Source organism: Micropterus dolomieu, linkage group LG16 (genome assembly GCF_021292245.1).
Source record: "Micropterus dolomieu isolate WLL.071019.BEF.003 ecotype Adirondacks linkage group LG16, ASM2129224v1, whole genome shotgun sequence".
Classification (NCBI taxonomy): Eukaryota; Metazoa; Chordata; class Actinopteri; order Centrarchiformes; family Centrarchidae; genus Micropterus; species Micropterus dolomieu.
Genome location: NC_060165.1, coordinates 1511150 through 1529040, shown reverse-complemented (window position 1 = coordinate 1529040; position 17891 = coordinate 1511150). Strand labels below are relative to the sequence as shown.

Below are 17891 nucleotides of genomic sequence, written 5' to 3'. Positions count from 1 at the left end.
GCCTGTCGAGCTTTCCAGCCAGCTAACTCAGCCTCAGCTCCTGCTCAATCACTAACAAACCCCAGCCCTCACAAAGTCTACAGCCAGCCAAGCCTGCCTGCCCACTCCAACAACACGGATCTGGACATCCTCCCCAAAACTCAGCCCCTTCGCCAGCCCAAAGTTTTACTAATAAATATTTGAAACTTAACTGCCTGTCTCCAGTCTGCTTTTGGGTTCCAGCCAAAATCATGACAGGAACTCCCTGTCTCAGGCTTGGAGAACAAGTAACATCTTTAAACTTCTCATCTCTTCTCAAGGCTTTTATTAAAGTTTACTATTTTATTTTCTCACTTGTAACACATTTCATATGTTTTGTTTATTTCATTCTTTTAAAGCAAAGAGTATAACATTTATTTCTGAAGCTTTTTTGTTATATTTGTTGAAATTCTCTTTACGTCCCAACAGCAATCAATCAACCAAATGCTCTGACTTTCCTACCTGTCTACCTGTGCACCCTCTGCCCGTGCACTCACTGCACATGAACATGTCTTGGGGAAGTGGCTTTTATAGGATGCCTGAAAGGAGGGGGTGGGATTTATTCAGTTGGATACTTTCAAAATCTAGCTGTCACTTGCTGGTTTCTCCAGCCTACCCTAGCTTTAATTTTAATTGTTGGGTATTTTATTCAATTTTAATCTATATACTTTTATTGGCCTGGTTTTATTTAATAGTTAATTGTAGTTCATAGTGGGAGTCAATTGTAATACTTCAATCAAGGCAAAACTACAAGCTATTTGTTCACAGACACATTCATCAGTACAGCAGCTCCACTGTCCACCTAACAGTCAGAGTGAGATCTTCTCGAAGGTCAGACTCCAGTGTTATGACTTGGAGTTACATACTGTTAAGCTAAGAGTTAGCACACAGTGGCTAAAAAAAGCACAAGAGACGGTGAGGACGTTACCTTGTACATGTCTTCATATTTCAAGAAGAGGACATTAGAGTCCATACGATGTTCCCAAAATTCCTGAACATGTTCAAACCAGGACCCATATCCCACTTTGAGAGAGAGAGAGTGAGAGAGAGAGAGAGAGATTCCACTGGATGAACTTACAGTAGTCTGTTGACAGTACAAAAGAGTACAGGAGTTCACTGCCTTGAAAGTAGAAGGAGGGTCATACTGTCCCACTTCTCCAATAAACTTCATGTATACTTACGCTTGTCATTCATGAAGCGCCGGCAGAACTCCTGGAAGGTTCCTCGGTAGCTCATGGTCCTGAGAGAGCGGTGGAATTGGTAGTAAGACACCACCAGGTCCTTTGGATTACGCGCCATGTAGATCACCTAGAAGAGAATCACAACAACAGTAACTATAGTCAGATACATAACATTAGTCCCATGTAATGCAGCTGTTGACGTACAGCCCTGTGGAATTTGGTTATCGGAGCTGATGGTTGATGTGATGCATATCGCAGATAGATTAACAGACTATGGTGGACATTACAAAAATTTGTTCTAAACAAATGAAACAATTATCAGAAAAAAAATTAAGAAATAGAAAATAAAATATGCCATTTTAATTTGCACTTAGGATTTTTTGTTTGTATCATATGTGATACATCCTGCTTTAATGGCAATTTATCTCAGCTGTTTTTTAAGAATCAAAAATATACATTTCCTATTGCATTTAGTTATGCTGACGTCAGCTAAATGAATAAATGTAAATGTAAATGTAAATTTATTTGTCATTATATTTACATTTATTATATAAATTGTATATGTCCCTATATAATACTATTGTATTGATCTATTGTATTATAACTATACTTATTTATTGTTATTTTATTAGAGTGTAGTTCATTGCAGTATGTTGTATTACTATATATTATATTATATACAATTAAATGTATCACTATCCCACTTTGGTCACCTTCAATACAATCACACCCACACAACTACCTTGAACCTTGATTGACAGCTTCTGTTAACTGAACAACAGTGAATTTGATGAATTTACTGTTAATCAGATTACAAATGAGACAATTAGGTTGGAAAAGCGATTATATTTGGTTCTGCTGTTTGAGAAAGTTGTAAAGAATAGGAGCAGAACGTGGAGTTGGCTGGGAAAACGAATCCTCCTTAACAAAAATTAACATTAGATCTTAGTTAAATCAATAATACAAAAAACTTAACCCATTCGGAGGAGGGAGGGTGGTGGTAGTGTTGACATGAATGTTTCAGCAAAGGAATAGGTTGTAATGTCAGGTTGTGAGGGCTGTCCTGAATCTCAGTATGCTAGTTAGCTTGGTAGGCAGCCTGACAGCTGACGAATGAGCCACTGACTGAGAAGCATGACCAAAGCCGCTTATACGTCAGCTGATGCACAGCTCGACTTCAGTGTTGAGGTTGAACTAATGTTATGCTTTTAAACTTGTTCAAATTCAGGGCAAAATTTGTTTATACATGCCACCTACCTCAAAATATTATTAGCACTATAATGCAATGAAAAGTCATGGCTATTGTATGTGTAATGTCCAGTGTCAGTGGACTGACCTTGGCCTCTCCATTGTGCATGGCTGTGGGGAGGAATCGATAGGGAAGATGGCTTTTGATGAGACGAGGGGATGTCAGCTCCTGTGGAAACACAAAGGAAGTCATTACTTTAATCTTTACTCTGCAGTTCACTTATCAGTCTGGCAGAAGTTCATGTTTGAGAACTTGTTACTGTTGGCCTTGCATCTATCTTACACAATAGTCACGCGTACGTGCATTTTCATTTCAATTCTAAGTCACTTGTATGGATCACCCTTTAAATAAAAAGGATCCTACATTCCCTGCTTTCTAAATGCCTGCATCTGTCAAATGTCACAACCCAGACTGTAACTCAGGCTTCCAGTTATAAATATCTTTATAACAGAAGCTGAGAAAACCCTCATGGCATCATCAGGGATTTTTTTCTTCAGAAGACTGTGCAGAGCCACAGAAGACATTGAACAACTGTTCTCACAGTCACATTTCTGAGTAATTTGACCTTTAAGTGTAGAATCACTGTTAATGGCATTAGTTGGTTGTTTACAAGTTTACAGCTTTTGATTCCTTCAAAAAATTACATCCTGGACAATGAAGGCATTTTAGTTAATGTGAGCTGAGATAAAATAACATCCACACTACGAGGTTGGGATAGACAGTCACATTTGTTTTTGCTAATACCTTGTAAGCCTCAGGGTTAACCAGGGAAGTATTGCTACCATTATGCACTTTCCAGACTTGTAGGTCTACAACTTTACTTTTGAACATATTTAAATAAATCAATAAATTGTACGAAGTGAAGACACCCCTTACATTGTTGGAAATATTTGATTATATCCTTTCATGTGACAACACTGAAGAAATGACACTTTGCTTCAATGTAAAGTAGTGAGTGTACAGCTTGTATAACTGCTGCTGTCCCCTCAAAATAACACATCACACAGCCATTAATGTCTAAACTGCTGCCAACAAAAGTGAGGACAGCCCTAAGTTAAAATGTCCAAATTGGGCCCAAAGTGTCAATATTGTGTGTGGCCACCATTATTTTCCAGCACTGCCTTAAAACTCTTGGGTTTGGATTCACCAGAGCTTCACAGGTTGCCTCTGGAGTCCTCTTCCACTCCTCCATGACGACATCACGGAGCTGGTGGATGTTAGAGACCTTGGGCTCCTCCACCTTCCGTTTGAGGATGCCCCACAGATGCTCAATAGGGTTTAGGTCTGGAGATATGCTTGGCCAGTCCATCACCTTTACCCTCAGCTTCTGTAGCAAGGCAGTGGTCATCTTGGAGGTGTTTGGGGTCGTTACCATGTGGGAATACTGCCCTGCGGCCCAGTCTCGGAAGGGAGGGGATGATGCTCTGCTTCAGTATGTCACAGTATATGTTGGCTTTCATGGTTCCCTCACTGAACTGTAGCTCCCCAGTGCTGGCAGCACTCATGCAGCCCCAGACCTGTCTGGGACAACAGACATGCAGACCAATTTGATGCAGATGCGGCGTATGGTCTGAGCACTGACAGGCTGACCCCCCCCCAGCCCTTCAAACTCTGCGGCAATGCTGGCAGCACTCATACATCTATTTCCCAAAGACAACCTCTGGATATGACGCTGAGCATGTGCACTAAACATTTTTTCTCTGTTGAGTGCATTCAGTTTCAGGGTCTTGGCAGTCTTCTTATAGCGTAGGCCATCTTCATGTAGGCAACGATTCTTTTTTCAGATCCTCAGAGAGTTCTTCACCATGAGGTGCCATGTTGAAATTCCAGTGACCAGTATGAGTAAGTGTGAGTGCGATAACAGCAGATTTAACACACCTGCTACCCATTCACCCTTGAGACCTTGTAACACTAACGAGTCACATGACACCGTGGAGGGAAAATGGCTAATTGGGCCCAATTTGGACATTTTCACTTAGGGGTGTGTTCACTTTTGTTGCCAGCAGTTTAGACATTAATGGCTGTGTGATTTTTTATTTTGAGGGGACACCTCATTTACACTGTTATACAAGCTGTACACTCACTACTTTACATTGTAGCAAAGTGTCATTTCTTCAGTGTTGTCACATGAAAAGATAGAATCAAATATTTAGAAATATGTGAGGGGTGTACTCATTTTTGTGAGATACTGTATTTATGTATGTATGTATGCATGTAAATGATCCAGCATTGACTTGGTATGTGATAAACCTTTCTGTTTGGTTTTCTTATGTACCTACAGTATTTAGCTAACAGAGAGCCAGTCCTTGTGATTGCAAGTAAGGCTAGCCTTGTTTTGAATGTGTTTCTAAATCTCATGTTTCACATCCAAACAGGGGTGCTGGTTTGTTGTAATGCTGCTACACCCAGCAAAAGGCATACCCAGACAGTTGTTTATTATTTTGCACTAGCAAATCTAAATCTAAAATCTCCACATTATTAAGTTGGCTAATTAATTCAATGAATGCTACCTGATTTCAGCTACATTACCTGTATGATGTCCAGGCCAGGTTGGGGGTACTCTAAGACAGGCAGCTGTTCATCGATGTTCATAAGGCCAATCTCATCTGGGTCTGCTCCCTGACTCACTAGATACACAACCTCCTGAAGAAGGCTGGTGCCTATAAGGAGAGAGGAGAGATCCAGAGGACAATCAGGAATTTGGGACAGCAGAAAGAGAACAATGAGAGCAGTTGACATGTACACAGGGGATTTATAAAAATTAGACTAAGACAAACAATTTGCTAGATGTTACAGCAGTAACTTAACCCAAAGTCCTTAAAAGCAGCCACTTAGGTAGTCATACAAGGACCACAACCAACAACCACAAAGAACTACAGTCTGTGGTCATCTGCACAGTTTCTCTGCAAGCTCCTTGTTTAGTTATTTTCTCAGCATCAGAGTCTTTCCCATCATAACACTGTTTATGCGTTGCCATGGTAATGTTTTCTGTGGATTCCCTGTGACTTATTTTGGTTTCCAGATATGCTCAAATGCGTCCAATCTCACATCCCTCGTGCTTCTTTTGTAAAAACAGTCTAATAACACAAAATGAAGAGATGGATGCTGCTATCAGTTCACACCATGTGAAACCTGGAGGACACTGCTTCATTAAGCAGACAGAAAGGCAGTGGCTAAGGGTTTTCTCACAGTTTGATTAACTCAGCATTGCTAGTTCTTTAATAAGCAATCAACCTGCTAGCTTGTCAGTGTTCTGCAGAAAAGGGTGATGTGAACCTGGTTAAAGGTAAAAATAAACAAAACAAATGCATGTACTCCCTCTTTATTTTATAAAAAAGATTTCAGTTAATAAATTACAAGGGTATAACATAGACAGCTATGTTGGAGCTCAGATGTGCATGCTGTACCAGACACGCTACTGAGCTGGTAGATTTACACTACACAAAGAGAAACCCAGTATGATGAACAACACTGTAATGTATAGAGCTATGGTTGCATGGAAAGCTCTGCCTGAGCATATTCATCACGAGAACAGTAAAACTTGCTTTAAAATGGCATTGAAACAACATCTCCTGGCAGCTTTCTTCATCTAAGGACGCTTAGGTGGTATCTAGACTCTATATAGTGCTGTCTAGATAATAGATTTTCTTATTTTCTTTTTCTTCTGTTTGTTCTATTAAGTGATTTTTACTGATGAGAGCTGGTTTATGTAGTGTATTGTATCGTGTTTGTGTATGGTTGTATTGTCTTTGTTGTGTTGGTGGGTGTGATTTTCTGTAATTGTGTACTATACTGTATAGAGTTTTGTGTCTGTGTGGAAACCAGGAAGAATAGCTGTTGCTTCGGCAACAGCTAATGGGGATCCTAATAAGTGAAATGAAATGTGAACAAGACAGAATGTTCTTACTTACAGGAAGATGTGTGGCCTCAGGCTGACCACATGCTGGCTTTGAAATCAAATAAATCATTTTTCTCAGTTTCCAGAAAAAGCTAAAAGAAAACGTGTATTTCTCATTAGTAGCAGTTATGCTACTACGCTATGTATTTTGCATTCATGAAAGGGTTTAGTTGTGTTTGATACAAAGCCATAAATACTGAGACTGGGACTGAGAGATATTAGCTGAGTACAGGGTGTGTCTAAACCAAGTTGTACTCTTTAGGTTTTTATTCAAACCGAGATGGAACACTGGTACATGTATGTATGCACTCCAAGTGTGCAGGTTTGACAGGGAGGAACACAGTGTGCAAATGACATGTGCAGACTACATAATGGGCACTATTGTTATTAAACAACAAAATAAAATACAGCAGGTTTCGCTGAATTCAGAGGATGTTGTGGTTCATATTACAGCCTAATAATGTGACATCAGCTGCTGTTTGTACTGTTTTTTCACGATTACTTATACACGATTACGGAGCTATGTTGGTGTGATGTGTGGATCAGCTCTTACATTAGTTATTAGTTAGTTATAAGCTCTTACTTAATCATGTCTGGCCTACACACAAATCATCCACCGGCCCCCCACCCAAATTATTATTTTCTCAGATTTATCCTACATCTACCGGCCCTTATAACTTTCCAGGTGATTGCTTTATTGTGTCAATGTATGAGTGTTTTCTTTAACGATTTACTTTCATGATTAGAGAGGCTGCTGTCAGTCATTTTAATGGCCGCTTCCACAGGTGCAGTAATGTCACAGCAAAAACCCTGGGACATTTATGCAGCAAAACTAAAAACTGTAGTTATAAACTTGACAGGACAGACAGAGCAAACCCTGCAGAGGAAACATAATGAAACTTTTAGTTTCTAAAACAATTTAGACGCACTGATGAAGCTCAGCATTGATCAGGAGGACGGCTGCTTTACACCTAACAGTTTCACTGTATGAACCTATCTATCTATCTATCTATCTATCTATCTATTTACTTTATTTACTATCTATCTATCTATCTATCTATCTATCTATCTATCTATCTATGTGTGAGACCTTTTAGATGTGTAGAAGAACATTATTAACATTAGATTCTGACCGATCCTATCAGGGTGTTGGGAGATTTAAACATGAAGTAATGCTGCGTGTGTGTGCCCACACACAGTCTCTCATGCGCGCATATCTACTGTACAGCACCCCTAAGCAAAAATGTCTTCCCACATGCCTGATGAACACCCCTTCTACTTCAGCCTGGTACCCCAATAATGCGAATTTCATAGTGAATGATTCCACATCTCACGTCCAGTGTGGTCAGTCCAGTGAAGTTTACATATGTAGTTTACAATGACAACAGGGCAGATTTACCATCAGAATTCCTATTCATTTTTGGAACTTTGGAAATTACGTCAGCTGAAATGACAACTGTCACTGCCAGATTTGATCAGCTAGCTAGCTAATTGAACTCCAGTTAGCTACATGAGTGGGTTGAAAAAAAACACTCCAGCAATGAGAAAACTAAAACCTGTTAAAGAGGTCTTGAATACACACCTGACTGCTACATGATTGTTATATAAACTGTGGCAATTGTCCAATTGTTGGTCAGGGAGGGGGGGTGGACTTACATTGTTAGTGCATAAAGTATTTCAGTCCTGGGGTTCTGGGGTCAAAGGTCACCATCCATCATTTTGATATTGTTATATAAAGCAATTGTTGTATCTCACTGATGGCACCTGCCTTACATTCAGCAGTTTCACCTAACTTAATGCTAGCACAAATGGGCGTTTAGTCAGGAACAGCTACGAACCAAAAGAGAAAAGCAAACTTTGTGGAAAACGAGATCACGGTGATGAAGAGACTGAAGCCAGGCAATACATATCAACATATTCGGTGGCCTAAATAGTGGGTTGGCACACAAAGCCAAACACTTATCACGTTGTTCATAGAGCTAATGCAAAGTTCATCACAGGCCTGGGCGCAATGCCTCCCAAATCTTAATACCTCACTTAAGTCAACTCTAGACTTTGATCAGAGATATGGTCAATTCCACGTCAAAGGAAGGTTTTTATATATAAATACTTATACATACTACATCATAATTAAGATCAAAAATCTATTATAAGTATTTTTTATAAATTGGGCCCCAAGTGCTAAAGTACAGGAGAGAGGTTACATCAGAAAAGTGTTCACCAGGAGCATCATGACATGGATTTTCATGGCAGCGGCACACGAGGCGACCATGCAAGCACCGGCTAAGGTGGTGTAAAGCCTTTGGACTCATGGAAATCTGTCTGTAGTTACAAATAATGAATCTGGGTTGGGTGAATACCATACTCCATTCCTGAAGGTATAATGCTAACTGTAAAGTTTGGTGGAGAAAGACTAATGATTTTGGGCTGTTTTTATTGGTTTGGCTAGGCTCCTTAGGCTCCAATCAATGGCACTGCTGTTTGAGGCGGTGGCGTACTTTCAACAGTTTAAGGAAGGCCTTTTTCTTTTTTTACATGACAATGCCCTCATGCACAAAGCCAACTCCATGAAGAAGTGGATTTCCCAGTTTGTTGTGGTTTATTGAAACACTGACTGTGGGCCAGACCTCACAAATACTCTTGTAGATTAATGGGAGCAAATCCTTGCAGCAGATTAAAGCATCTGCTGGAAAAACTGAAACCAGAATATATTTTGATACAGACATGTAGAAGAGCTGAACATCAATTAGCTAAATGTTTCCAAAATGATTATTTATATGTCCCCCTCCTTTTTAGTCCTTCCTCTTGTGTCCTGGGCCCTGTTTCAGTAGGCTTAATAAACTCTGAGTTTAACCCTGAGCTCTGAGTTGATTAAGCCTGAGATGGGAAATTTGGTTCTAGATCAGTTGATCAGAGTTACTTAAATCAATTCCTGATGAACCTGATGGAAGCACATGCGTGAGGAATGAAAAAAAGTCATCATCAATGGAACACCAATACTACAATTCACCATAGCAACGAGTAAATAAAGGTAGAGCCTCCATTTGAATCCTGTGGCACTAGAAATATGAATGTGTTCAGCATTTACCAGACCTGAATTTCCTTAATGAATGAATAAGTGCTGGAATAATGTTGTGGATGTTACATTCAATTTTTAAATAGGCTATATTCTTCAGCTGTTAACTGAAAATGTCGGTGGCAATAACTGAAGATGAAAATATTAATCAAAGAGATAAGACAATTTACTCATGGACCTGTAATTATAAAGTCATACTCCAAACCCAGTAATTAGGATTTTGGTGATTTGTGTCTTACACAGAAAATGTGTCTAGATTCAAACTGACTGTCTATTTGTAGATGTTGATTTTACATAAAAAAATTGTGCTCATTTTGCATTTAAATTGTCTGTATTTGTATAGTGCCTTTCTAGTCTTTCCAACCACTCAAAGTACTTCACACTGCATCGCATTCACCCAGAGATCCGTCTCTGTTTGTGACAAGCAGTCATGTTAAAGATCATGTATAGATCATGGATAACAAACTAATATCTAACCGGGATTTCGATGTTTCTAAAGACGTAAAATTCTGCATATGAATACGTTCCCATATGTGCTTTGATATCTTGTGAATGAGGAAGTGATATGAGTCTCAAACAGCTTCTACTTCAGGCTCTGTAGGAGGGGAGGAACCAGAGAAACTCAGAGTTTGTTGAAGTAAACCTCCTCCCAACGAGGTTAGCTTCACAGCATAAGTTGCCAGAGTTACTGATCTAGGGTTTATCTGATCTCAGTCTCTGAAACAGGAACCCCAGAGTACTCAGAGTTTTCACTAATCCCACTTTCTGACATTTCCTGTCTCTGTGCTGTTGTGTCATTTACTCTACTTCCTGTTTTACTTACTTACTTTTAATCTTCCTCTCGTTGTGTCTGGTCACTTTGCTCACTGCTCTGGCCCCTCTCTGCTTTGTCAACTGGTTTGATTGCTTTACTCTTCCCTAATTGTTTTCACCTACGACTCGTTTGTCACCTCCCTCTTGTATATTTATGTCTGTGTCTTTTCTTTGTTCAGCATTGGATTGTCTTCGCATTCTTTGAGAGATTATCAATTTTCTCTGCCGGTCTTAAGCGTTTACCTGTGTTCTGGAAATCTTTATGGACTATGGACTTGGACTGCTTACTTGGTTTTGATCTTCACCTGCCTCATAGTCCCGTAAACTTGTGCACCCTTTTAATTTATTTCTTAATAAACACTAGAAACAGCAGTTGCTCCGCCTGTATGTTCTGCACTTGGGTCCAAATCCCTTTATTCCTGTGTTAACGCTTGGCAAAATGTGACATTCTGCTCTTGCCTTCACTTGTTAATAGTGAACTATACATATTCTTAAAGGAGGACAATGTTCGACTGGCGACCTGTCCAGGGTGTACCCTGCCTTGCGCCCGATGTCTGCTGGGATTGGCTCCAGCCCCCCCGCGACCCTGTACGCAAGCGGTTGATGATGGATGGATGGACAATGTTCGTAGCCTCCCAGTGAGATCACACACCTCTGTGGTTTGACAACCTCATCATATTGTTTAAAGGGGCACTTCAGCAATTTAGTATTGGGGAACTGAGAAAGATTAAATAAAGAACAACACTCCCACACATGCGCATTGAAATCGGTGGAGTGCCTCTTTAAATGTGCATCATTTGTATTTTGCACAGCAGTGCACACTGCACTGCACACACAGCCAGAGCAGCTGTGCTGTATCATCTGTCTGTTCTTCTGTGTGTGTGTGTGTGTGTGTGTGTGTGTGTGCATGCAGAGGTCTATCGCCAGCAGAGAGTCATGATTGAGCATATGGCTGATGTCATAAATGTGCTGCCATCATAAACTGTAGAGCAACCCCACACTCTCACCCCCTATGTTTGTATGTTCTTCCAAGTCCTGTTGGCCAAAATTGTCACATGTGAGCCAATGGCATCACAGCTTTGCAGCATCCCAGCCATGTGGCTTACCATGCGCTTTATTTCACTCTGCAACAGATGTGGACAGATACAACAACACAGAGCAGGGGGAAGGAAACGGAAGGGAGGGGGACCTTCAGGCTACTTTTGACTGCTTCTCTCATGTGCGCAAGAAACAGCAGAGTTCTTTGGATATAAATAACATATCACTCTTTTCACTGTTAAAGTATGGTGACCAGATTTCTGAAATCAAAACTGGGGAAATTTTTGGTTTGGTGGTCAGTATGTCATAAAAAATATGTTATTATATATGATGTAAAAAAGTGGTAAAATTGCGGTTTCATAATCTGTTAAATATAACCCTCATGAATGAAATCAACTCATTTCAGGGCAGAAACTACCTTTCAGTCAATAAGTAGAGGCTGTAGACACTTTCTGTCAAGTAGAATACTGCATTTTATGTGTTGTTTTGGCCATTTAAAGGTATTTTAAAAGGTAAAAAGGACTGGACAGCAAGTTAAATAATGTAGAGTCATAAGGATAGTTGCAAAAAAGATCATGTCTTTATTTTATATATATAACTCAGCAGTAAGTCATGTTCATATTCCATCGGTAACAACAGGCTTCTATTAATGCCTATAATCACATAAATGTCATGTTTGGTTACGTTACAAACTGCAAACGCTTATTTGGCCACAACTGTGATTATTACGTTAAAAGGAAACGTAAGTATCACAAAGCACATACCTTTTCCATTACCACGGACATAAAGTGATGCTTATTTGCACGTTATGTCTGTTTGACCCAGATGCAGCTGTAGTCATAAAGAGACGATACAGCTGATACAGGTGATACAGCTTTAACATACTGCACGGTAATTAGATTTCGGCGGACCGTCACTTTTCGGCATGTTTGCTCTGCTGTCCAGTCTTTCTGGCCACGTAAAATCTGATTTTAGGTCTGTTAACACCTTATACAGTCTATGATTAACGCACAGATAAAAACGGGGACATTTCTGGGGACAGCTCCAGACGGGGACAGGCCACCAAAGCCGGGGACTGTCCCTGGAAAACGGGGACCTCTGGTCACCCTATGTTAAAGGTGATGTAGAATACTCAGCTTCAGGTTTATCCTTGCATTTGGGGTTTCTACTAGAAAATGTTCTCATGCTTTTAATGTTCAAAGAGCACGTTATTTTTATCATACTGTCCTCTGCTTCAGCCTCTTTTTTCACCCTCTGTATGAACACTCTGTTTTACCTCCTGTCTCTTTAAGGCCCCCTCCCTGAAAACCCACTTGCTTCTGATTGGCCAACTAGCTGCACCACGCTGAATCACGGCCTGCAATGTGAGACTAGGCCTCACTGATTACTGTACAAAAACACAACTTTAGAACTGGTTTTGTTGAAACTGGATCAGATTTAATGGAGAAAATATTGTCCGGTATTTAACTGCCGTCCCATTGCTGATTCTGCCTGGACTGGAAGCTTGGTGCTCCGGTGGTGTGTTGGTGTTTACACATCTAACATTAGTACAGAAGCTTTGGACCGGTGTTCAGAGCCAGTTGATCAGTTGCTAGCATCTGTTAGCAGATGCTAGCAACTGAAGTAAAGCTATCTGTTCATCTGGAAACTTTACAAATCACATAGCTGAGGCAGAGCAGTCAGAGGACATCAGAGGGAAAACCAAAAAATATTTCCCTTTCCTTCAGAACTGTAAAAGCACTTTCTGAGACATACTGAACCAGCTCTTGCTCGATGAGCTTGTATGACCGCTTCATAGGATTGGGGCTGGTATATGTAAACTTTGGGGGCGTAAATATTAATGATCCCAGATGTTACATCAAAACTAGCATTGGTTGGCAATGGCCCTTTTTTCTGGGATCTTCTACATGTGCGAAATTTACATTTGAAGGAGGAAACAATGGTGATTGAGACTCACAGTATGTCAGTTCCATGTACTGAACTCAATTTTCCATTCTACGGCACCTTTAAATGAAGACAAACTGCCTTGTTTACAGCTTGGTTCTGATTTCCAGGTGTCCAGCACAAGACACATTTGTCTCCATCCAACAGCAATCAACAATGCCAAAGATGAAGATTTACAGGGTTTGCACCCAATAACATTATGGTGCAGAAAGCTACAGAGCATGTGAGATTCCAGCTGTGTGCTAATTTGAAAGCCAGAAAAAACATGAAGTTCAAATCAGGCCGTCATTGTTTTTGTCTACAAATGTGAGGAAATATTCCAGAGTTGGCTGTGACAAACAAAGCCAGTGTGCTTGGTGCATGTGCCCAGACTGATGTGTTTGCTACTGTTAGCCCTGGTGACCTTAACAGACGTTTGATACCAGACCATCGTTCCCTAGAAATGTCTTTTGTGGGAGTGGATGTGAGTTTCCTCTGACTCTTCGGCCATTTCATAATCTGGCTGTAAACCTGATGTTTGTTAATATGGGCACTTCTAGTAAGTCTAAGCATCGCACTGGATTTAGTTCAAATGTATTCCGTTTTCTTGGGAAACATTTGTGTTTCTGTTTTTATAATATTTTTGGGTGTAACATGAGTGTGTACAGTTAACTTACAGTGTTCTATTTCTAAATTGTCTCCCAGCAGCAAGTTGTATTAGCCAATGTTGTTTGACACCCAGCACCACACAATGTATTGTTGAGATTTGCCTCTGCAACCTTCAGTTACCCATAATAGCTTATCTGTGTAGCTTTACAAAGACATTTATCTTTGCAGAAGTATAATTCCCACATCAGCTAGACTTCTTTTTAGCACTGAGCTAAATCAAAATGATCAAAATCATACCAATACATTAACAAATATTACTAAACCTTTTCTTCAATAATTTTATGTGAACTTAATCAAAAAATACTAGCGCAGTATACCTCAGAATTACAAAGAAAATAAAATTTTTTGGCCATGTTGATGCAGCAGAACAAGCTGTAAACACAGCACTGGTATACCTAACTGCACTGTGTTAGCAAACAATGGCTTTATTACTCATCGAGCAGACACAGAGCAACACTAGCATTTATTTGAAGTCAATTTTCTGGCCACCCAGTGAATGTCAGTACAGTATATACTACTTTTAGCTCCACCAGCTACTGGGGGAAATATCTGTCTCTTTAGCTGCCAAATGCTCCACTATGTTCTCCAGCTAGTCTCTAAGGCCAGGTCTTACACACAGGAGAGTTTGGCTCTACTGCTTTCTCTTTCATGTAACAGAATGTGTACTGCAGTATGATGCAGCAAACCTCTGCTATCCAATCAATAACATCTGCATACAAATACACAATTCATTCATGCAACTGAACTCAAGTATTATTGATTGTTCTAATAAACTTGTACACTGTACTTTCACTCATAGGTTATCATTGTACCAGAGACTTGAAAACCATGGCCATGGCCAGAGTGTTTAGGGCACTTGTATTATCATAGGCCTATAATTTCTTTAATTAGAAAGGCCATGTGATGAAATTGCCATCAAGTTTCCTGTTGATTCCATTTGATGATGACAACAGTACATGTGTCCTTTTGCTGCTGAGATGCTAATCCACAAGAAATATAATTCCCACCACCATAATCAATCTCCCTCTGCCCTTCTGCATGCACATCCAGCGAGCTCCAGCTGCCCACCAGCCGTCACATGACCGGACCCACCCAGTGCACAGCAGGGCACCGCGCACGGCATCCAGTCTGCAGCAGTGCTGCGCAATGGCATTCCGAAGATGCACGTAAACACCAACTTCCATCTGTGTGTGATAGCGCTCAGTTTGTGGGCATCTGATTATGACATACACGCTGGCTCCTGCCTACTAGAGGCCTAGAATTACTTCCTGCTGCATGTAACAGAGACGTTAGAGTAGGCTACATTAGATAACTGTGATGAAAATAAGACCGGATTTACAACTTTAATGGCTGTGGCCTGCCGTTGCGATAAACGAACCAACAACTAGGCAAATACACGCAGTAACCGTGCTCGCTCTGTGTTTGACTTATATTCTTAAAGTTTAATAGTCACAAGGGAAGCCTGCAGTCACCGCTGCAGCCCAAATCTGACACACGGCCAGCACTGTGCAGAGGGTGACGCAGAGGCTCGTTTACCTGACTTTGGGTAGGTGACAATCCATATGTCGCTACTTCGGAGGGAGAAGTTGGCGATCTCCTCCATCTTCCCTCTGCAGAAGGGCGGCAGCCGCACTCCATCAAACTCGAAATATTTGCTCTCAAACTCAATCGGCGTGCTCGGCGTGTCTGCCTCGCTCTCGGCCATCCTCGAAATGAGCCGCCAGTGCAAGAAAAAGAAAACGCCCGCGAACACCTACGCGAACAGTTTTTTTTTAATGAAATCAAAGATGAGGTTGATGGTGAGGATGAGCTGCCGCTCGCTTCGGGATGCTGTAGCTCGCGGTGGATGCTGCGCGGCAGGCGGAAAGTTGACCTACAGCCAATCACGCGGGTGAGAAGTGATGTAATGCGCGCGAGTCCCAGCATCAGGACCACTCTCGCCGGGTCGAGGATGCGCGCGCCCGCAGAGGAAACATGTTTCCCATTACACAGAAATACACGCTCCAGTACAGTCCTATGAGCCTCATGCTCCACTGTACAGGCCTGTAATATTCTATTGCTTTGTTGGCTCATATAGTGTATCTGATATTTATTAAGTATCATGCTGGTATAATACAAGTAAGGCGTATAACTTCATGTCATGTACAGCTTATAAGGTATTATGAGTTATATAATGCAAAAGTCTATAGTCCCATTAGTCCCATTGTATTTATAACACAGCACCTATGTACAACACAAAGTTACATTTTAAAATGGTTACCGCTGTGAGTAAGCTCTTCATGATGATGCATACAGTTTACCAGTCATATACCACAACGCTTACAATGTTACAGTTTATTTTGTTTGTTTTTTTTCAACTTTATTATGTTTAGTTCACAGCATAGTAACAGAATTATGCTTCATAACAGGCGGTATATCACATAAGTTCACTTTCCTTCATAAAAGCAAAAAAAACATTGCATTATGACAAACGTCAAACATGAGAAAGTCAACAAAGGGATACAAGGAAATAAATTCTACTAGGCTATATATCAGTGAATAAATAGAAACATAGGTATAAATTAGACAAATGAATAGATATCAAAAAAGAAATAAATAAAGTGCAATAAATAAAATAATGGCTTAAAACTGTAGTCAGCAGGATCAAGATTCTATTTTTATAAGCACATTTATTATAGACCGTCCAGGGTGTACCCCGCCTTTCGCCCGATGCCAGCTGGGATTGGCTCCAGCCCCCCGCAACCCTGTACGCAGGATAAGCGGTTGATGATGGATGGATGGACATTTATTATAGAATGGATAGACTCAATATACCTTCTGATTTCTATTCTAAAGGATTCAAATGATGGCCAGGACACTGAGAACCTGGTCTTATGGAGGTGGTACTTTCCTAATAAAATTAATAAGTTAACAATCTAACAATTTTTTGTTTTAATATTACATGGCTTCTAGTTTCATTGACTGATTGGTTTGAGTTACAAAATAGTCCTCAATTTTTTCCAGAATTCCAATGTGTACCGACATTCAAAGAATAAATGTTGAATCATCTTAACTTCATCTTTACAGAATTTATATTTATCATCAGTTTCCACAAATTTTGACAACAATTTGTTAGTAGGGTAGACGTTAAGTTTGAAATGCATTTCTTTCAATTTGTTTGTATATCAAATTCATATGGGAGAAGCCATGTTGTTTCCCAGTGGATATTCGAGAACTTGGAATTCCATACATATTTCCCCCGGGGAGTTATTTTTCTTTTGCTGCAGAGAAAGTTCCTTACATGTTTGTTGGTACATTTGTTATTAACGATATCTATTCCATTAATGAAGACGGTAGGTTTGGATTCCTGTAGGCTACTTCTTGTGTTTCAAAATGGCATTTCATCAGTTGGAGGATTTCTTTGGGGATAGCTTTGGGGACAGGAAACAGCTTAGATTTAAGAAATGCCTCGTAACTAAGAAGTTGAGCTTCGTCATTTAGTAAGTCTGACAGAAAAATGACATTCCTGTCAATCCAATTTTGTAGATATTGGCTAGTGATGCTTAGGTATTCATTATTTTCTCCTTTTAAAAGGGATGGGGGGATTACAGCGGTTTTTTTGGTGGCGTGACGTCACGGCCAGTAGCCTTTCCCACTTGCTGTTGATTGGCTCTTGTGTAGAACCAGAAACGATATACGTGCATTAATCCAATCATGCTCTCAGCAACACATGTTGCCTTTACTGTTCCTCGTGAATCTTATGGTTTGTAAATAACATTACGGCATTACGATCTGATTCATGGCACGTTGTCAGACATTTTGGCGAACTTGTAGTTTTCTCTAAGGCTTTTATAAAATCTACATCTCTTTCGTGACAGTAAGTGTAGGTTACATTTCCTGACAGACCAAGCCCATTGATGTACGGCCTATAGAATAGGCCTATCGTCTATCTATGGAAGTAGCCAGCAACTTTCACGTCAGTGTTCTAATAATTCTGACAGCACCTGAAGGCAACATTAGCAGTGCGACCTCCCCGCGCTTCCCTGT

At 40.4% G+C, this 17891-nt stretch overlaps 1 protein-coding gene across 1 annotated transcript; it reads right to left on the bottom strand.

Moving 5' to 3' along the window:
• Window positions 1–772: 772 nt before the first annotated feature.
• On the bottom strand, window positions 773–15570 carry sult4a1 (sulfotransferase family 4A, member 1). Its single transcript, XM_046072636.1, has 6 exons — window positions 15402–15570; window positions 4978–5108; window positions 2536–2616; window positions 1200–1326; window positions 947–1041; window positions 773–820 (listed from the first exon to the last, which is right to left on the bottom strand). The coding sequence occupies exons 1-6, from the start codon at window positions 15568–15570 to the stop codon at window positions 773–775; spliced, it is 651 nt and encodes a 216-aa protein (XP_045928592.1).
• Between the last annotated feature and the right edge of the window lie 2321 nt (window positions 15571–17891).

Bases quoted from the DNA above. Each gene is read 5' to 3' on its own strand.
- sult4a1 (XM_046072636.1), bottom strand. From the start codon at position 15,570: ATGGCCGAGAGCGAGGCAGACACGCCGAGCACGCCGATTGAGTTTGAG. The intron at 1,327-2,535 runs GTCAGTCCACTG...ATTCTCTTCTAG, and splicing joins TGCACAATGGAGAGGCCAAG to GTGATCTACATGGCGCGTAA. The intron at 1,042-1,199 runs GTAAGTATACAT...TCTCTCTCAAAG, and splicing joins GCGCTTCATGAATGACAAGC to TGGGATATGGGTCCTGGTTT.